Raw genomic sequence first — 6000 nt, forward strand, 5'->3', positions numbered from 1 at the left:
GTAAGCTTCTCAGAAAATGTTATCATTTAACTATAACTCTTGTGAAAAAATCATTTAAAAATATGATTCCAACTCAATTATGATTTATAGAATAAATTGATACGTAAGAAGATGGTCAGGGTTGCAGTCAAAAGAGAAACAAAAATAGTTTACAACTATTTATTTTCCGATATTTCGCCCCACTTTGCTGAGCTTCATCAGGACTGTTCAAAGCAATTGGTTGAACAGGGATTATACATAATAATAGAGATTAGGGATTTATACATATATAAAATAAATTGTTTCAAAAATATTTTTCTAGGTCATTTAGCGATTTATTTTTCAATATTTTAGATAAATGTCCAGATGCAGTGTAAACTATGTCCATAGCAGATCTTATCCTTCAAATGCACTTACTATTCATCATTATTAAGAAATTTTACACCCTTTAGCTGAGTAACATTTAGCAAATTTTACGAATTGGCCAGAGAAAAATGTCTGGGTTATCTGCAAACCATACCTTAATTCAATTTCTGGCCTAGAGGTCAGGGACGTATGTGGATTGGAAATAACTGCTATAGGTCGAATAAGTGGTACAATGCCGATTTTATGCACATAGTTAAAAATTTATAAGGTTATAAAAAATTAATTAATGCAAAAGTTGTTTCACTAATATCTGTGAAACTTATACCCCATTTTATTAATCATATATCTATAATATCAAAATCAATACATGAATGACAGTAATTATTAAATCAAAACAGACATTTACCTAACAGGAATCATTTCTGAATATTTATACAAAATATATTGTTAAATTTCTTTGCAACTTTTTTGGTCTATTTTATCTTCGAGCTCTTTGGGATTTAAACATCGATAAGGGAAGCGAAAGAAGCGCCTTTTATCACCCCGCCGTTTTCTCTAACTAACTGTCTGATTCGGTAAGAGTTTGATAAGAATCTGGTTGGTTGTGAAGACAGGCACTAGATTGAGTAACTGTTAGAAAGTTGACATTAATGTTCTATTCCGGGATTCGTGTCAAATGTGTACAAAGTTCAATTGATAAGATTTTTGATATTGTATCGATTTCATTTTAAGTGTGATCAATCTAAGAGTTGGTTTGATTGAGAGTTTTTAGCTCATATGTATGAATTTTGATAAATTTATAGCCCTCTAAGATCAGAGAATGGAAAAGAATCTGATCGTCAATAACAATAAGTGAGTTGATAACATGTTATTTTTTTATGTAAAAACTAGTATTAATATTATGAAATGTATCCCTTTTATTTATTCATCTCATTTTTTCAGTTCAACCTTTTGACTTTTTTAAATTTAGTACTTTGTTTAATCCATATTTACTTTTTCATCAGACATCATTTTTTTATAAGACCTCAAAGTTAGCTAAAAACTCATTTTGGTCTTATATTGTCATTTCCTAGTTCATAAATCATACCTTAGTTTTCAAGGAATCTTTCTTTCATTCGATACTACTCTGTATGGAAGAAAGTTTTTCATAAAACACAGAATGACATATAACTAAGACAATATATACAGATTGGGCATTATTTAGGGCTACTGTGACAACCTGTTTTTGGGTTTCATGTTTTTGTTCAGAAACTTTTTATAGAACCTAGTCAATTAAATATATAGTATTTTTACTCTAGGATATTTTTATCTCCATCAATCCAAAAAATTAATAAAAATCTTCAGGACCTTTTATGCTAAGCCGTCAACAACTGATTTTACTTGTAAGGAATTCTTCCTAAATTATTCATGTACATCTTTAGTGATATTTTATTTTGAATAATTAGAAAAAAACTCATTAAAAGAAAAAGACAGTTGTATAGTAATGGGGTGCAATCCAGTTTACTGTGGTTGTATAACCTATTTTATCACATTTTAAATTAAAACTTAGAAATACTGTGATCATTTTTTAATCATTGATGCTATGTTAAAAAAATATATCAGTAGCTTATTACTTTGTCAATTAATGATTATTGAAGATGATAATAGAAATTTATCAGAATATGTCCATTATAATTGGTTAATTTTTTTTTAATTTTGATAAAATTGCTCATTAAATTATTTTTTATGATATTTATTATTTAATCCACACCCTTATCTCTTGGTATAATCATGAGATACAATGATGTATGGCATGTATTTTTAAAAGAATGAAATAGAAAAGATTGGAAGATGCGGCAGAAGAGTATCCTCCATTATGAATTCTATAAAATCTTCTATATTTAATGATGAAAGGAAGGCCCAGAGTTTGAGAAACACAGGGGAGAGGGAGAAAAGATTTATTTAATTAATCATTTAAAAATGTATAAGTATCTAAGCTTCCCATTGATATAACTTTTCTGTTGGACCTTTACTTTGAATTTAGAATGTTATGATCTATCAATGTATGTAATATAGGAATAAATAAATAAAGGAGGCCACAAAAAAAAAAAGATTTATCAATGCAATAATTCATTCTCAGTATTTGTAACTTCTTATGTGTTGTTTTTGGTATAATTTATTAAAAATATTCAATTTGGATTTAAAAAAATGATTGAGTGTCTATTCTCACCAAGACAATACCTTTTGAAGTAAATAAAATCAATTACATAACATGAAAGCGGTATTTTACAATTCAATTGGATGCTACCTAATGGTACTTCATTTGTTATATTGTTAACTTTATCAATAGTTAGCCGCTTTATTATTTATTCCTAAGAGATTTCTAAATAAAAAAAAATTAATATAATTTGTTTTACATTTCCTGGACTTTGTTAACTATAAATTAAGAAGAATATACTTAGAGAAATAGATTTTTTTTTTTAAATTGTCATACATTTTTTTTTAAATAAAAGATTTTATGAAGAAAGGATGACAAAAAAAAAAACGGATTTCTTCAGTTAAGACTTTCATTTAAATATAAAGATGGCAGCATTATAGTTCATGGTTATGGCAGTTTAAAATAGTTCCCAGTAATGTTTTTTCGAAATAGTTATATAAAATTAATTTGGGTTAGATACTCATCCAAATGTAAATATTTAAAAATAACAGTTATAAAAATAAAAATATTTATATAATATTCACATAATTAAGACAATATAATAGCTTAAGCAATCATAATAATTGCTTTTTGTTCCAATAAAAAGGTTTATTATGTTTATCTTGTTAATGATCAGATATTTCTCACTTTGAACTACTTTAACTTCAATGTTTCTACATGATTAAATGGTTCAGCCTTGAATCTTTGAACTTCCATTGTTGTAAGGTTTCTGCCCATATCAGTCACAACGATTTAATATTTTCAATTAGGTTCTTAAATTCGATTATTTTTTTTTTCTGTCATCCAGTAATATAATTTTAAAATATTATTCAGTGTATTTTAAATAGCGATGATAGAGGTACAGTGAGAAAATGCAGTAGTAGCATGCGATATAAAAAAAAAAAATTATACGTCCCTACACTTAAGATTCGGAATTTTTCTCGAAAACCAAAAGGCAAATGTATTGTTTGAGTTACTGCGTTCATGATGTTTATGGAATTTTCGTGTTACTGCTATTCTGCCTATTTTTCCCGCCTTTGGTATCTCGCGGATATCAAGTGTCGAAAACATCTGCCCGTCGGTCGTTCTGCTAGTTATGGTTGCATATAGGGTGTCACCATGTAGTACAAGAGCCCAAGAGGAGAAAAAAGGCAGTTATCTCACCCCAATTTTTGATTACTTTAATGAAAACTATGTATAATTAATAGTTGAAATTGATGAATCTGCCAAGTATAGATAGGGGAATACAAAATGGCGGCTGTTTCAAAGCGATTAAAAAAAACTAATTTTTCATTCGGAGCTCTATATCTTAAAAAGTAGGAACAATACAAAAAAACCTAAGAGAACGTCATTTAAAGAAGAGTAAATTTGCTAAAATATGAGCCCTAACAGCGTTATTTACGTTAAATAGTTTTCGAGATATAGCTTTTTAAAAATCAACATTTCATAAAAATGTATGGGACGTACTAAAAGATCGGTAGTTGGTGAATTTATTTTGAAAAATTTATATCTCAAAAATCATTTGACGTACAATGTCTATTAGCTCTCAAATTAAAGATAGTTTAATGAGCTATAAAGTAGTTTATCTTCGTAGGAGTAATAGTTTACATGAAATTTGCTATTATAAATTGATTTATAGTTGTTCGGACAAATTTTCATTTGCCAAATTCATGTTCATATGTGAATATCATAAAAACTACTACTCCTACGAAGATAAGTATCATAAACTACTTTATAGTAAGTTAAATTTCCTTTATTTTGAGTGTTGGCAGACATATGTGCGTATTATGGATTTAGAGATATTTTTTCAAAAATCCAACATTTTATTCGAACACCTAGAAATTAACATTTTGTGAGTTTATTTTGTCAAATATCATAAAAACTACTACTTCTACAAAGATAAACATTATTAACTATTTTGTAGTAAATTTAACTAGCTTTAATTTGAGCGCTGGCAGACATCTGTACATCCAATGGTTTCTGAAATGAGGTTTTTCATAAATCAAACTTATTGTCCGAACAACTATAAATCAATTTATTTTAGCAAATATCATGAAAACTACTATTCCTACGAAGGTAAAGGCCATATACTTCTTTATAGTCCATTAAACTAGCTTTAATTAGAGTGCTAATAGACATCTGTACGTTACATAGTTCCTGAGATATAGAATTCTCAAAATAAATTAACTAATTACTAATCTTTCAGTAGATTTTTAAGAAATTTTGTTTTTTAAAAAGCTATATCTCGAGAACTATCGGACGTAAATAGCTCTTTTAGGGCTAATATTTCAGCAAATTTACTCTTCTTTAAATAATGTTCTCTTAGATTTTCTAGTGTTGGTAGTTTTTAAGAAATAGAACTCCAAATGAAAAATTAGTGTTTTTTTAAGGTTTTGAAAAAGCCGCCATTTTTTATTCCTCCTTCCTGTACTTGGCAGACTCATAAATTTTGACTAGTGATTATACATAGTTTTCATTAAAGTAATAAAAAATTGGGGTGAGATAACTGCCTTTTTTTCTTCCCGGTTCTTGTACTAATGGATTCACATCATCTCGATTATGATTGTCCTATGATCGTCGTAAGATTTGAGGTGTGTTGGAAATCAATTTTTGTTTTTAGTGTGTAAATGTGTATGAGATAGTTTGTTTCATTGCCTTGCTTTAATAGTGGCATATCGGACATTAAGTTTTTATTTTATTTTGTATTTGTCGTATTCCATATATTGTATCCTAGACTGGGGTTACTTAGTGACAATTCTACTAACTTTGAGATAGTCTGTAAGAGACCCCAGTCGCTGTCTATGAGAAAATTCTGTTGCAATTTGTTACGGCTATTTAAAGATGATTTTGAGTATACTTTACATTGTTAAAAGAGTTTTTAATGTATTTATAAAATATTGAATTTTAATCCTAATATTTTTAAGCATTCTTCAATGATTTGTTTAGACTAATAACTTTGCCTTTGTCTAGGTCTCTCTTATTCTATGATACCGAAGGGTATAGTTTATATTTCCTTACTTAACTTAACTCACTACCTAATTCACTATACCTATCAACTTCTTCAATGTTAGTACAAATTTATTTACATCTGTTATTGTGTAGAGACATGCAGAGAGGATTGGCCTTGTAAATAAAATAACAAAATGAAAAAAATAATTAAATTACTAAGAAGACAAAGAAAAATCATTGAATACAGTAGAAAAGAAAATAGTAGTGAGGGAAAAAAAATTTAATCATAAAGAAGTGCCGCTCAACTGCCTTGGGCTGCTTTACACTCTGCATACTTAGATTAATATATATTACATAGGCATAGTCAGTAAATATTAAAATACATAATAATAATAATACATGATTTTTTTTCTTATTGTTTTAGTTCTTTAATTTTTTTTTTCTATATTTTCATCATTTTTACTTTTTTTTCTATTTTTAATAAAATTATTCATCTGTTTTCATCTGATTCTCTCTCAGTATAATAAATA

General features: G+C 27.6%; 1 protein-coding gene across 1 annotated transcript in view; it reads left to right on the forward strand.

Annotated features, from left to right (window-relative positions):
- The first annotated feature begins 965 nt into the window (after positions 1 to 965).
- LOC106690257 (ATP-binding cassette subfamily G member 4) overlaps positions 966 to 6000 on the forward strand; it is a 131884-nt gene continuing 126849 nt past the window's right edge. The window contains exon 1 of the mRNA XM_014435616.2: positions 966 to 1197. Coding sequence (XP_014291102.1) covers positions 1166 to 1197 — 32 coding nt within the window. The 5' untranslated portion in view covers positions 966 to 1165. The remainder of the gene's footprint in view (positions 1198 to 6000) is intronic.

The sequence above is a fragment of the Halyomorpha halys genome, unplaced genomic scaffold (assembly GCF_000696795.3).
Source record: "Halyomorpha halys isolate HHAL.00 unplaced genomic scaffold, Hhal_1.1 Scaffold1631.1, whole genome shotgun sequence".
NCBI classification, from domain to species: Eukaryota; Metazoa; Arthropoda; class Insecta; order Hemiptera; family Pentatomidae; genus Halyomorpha; species Halyomorpha halys.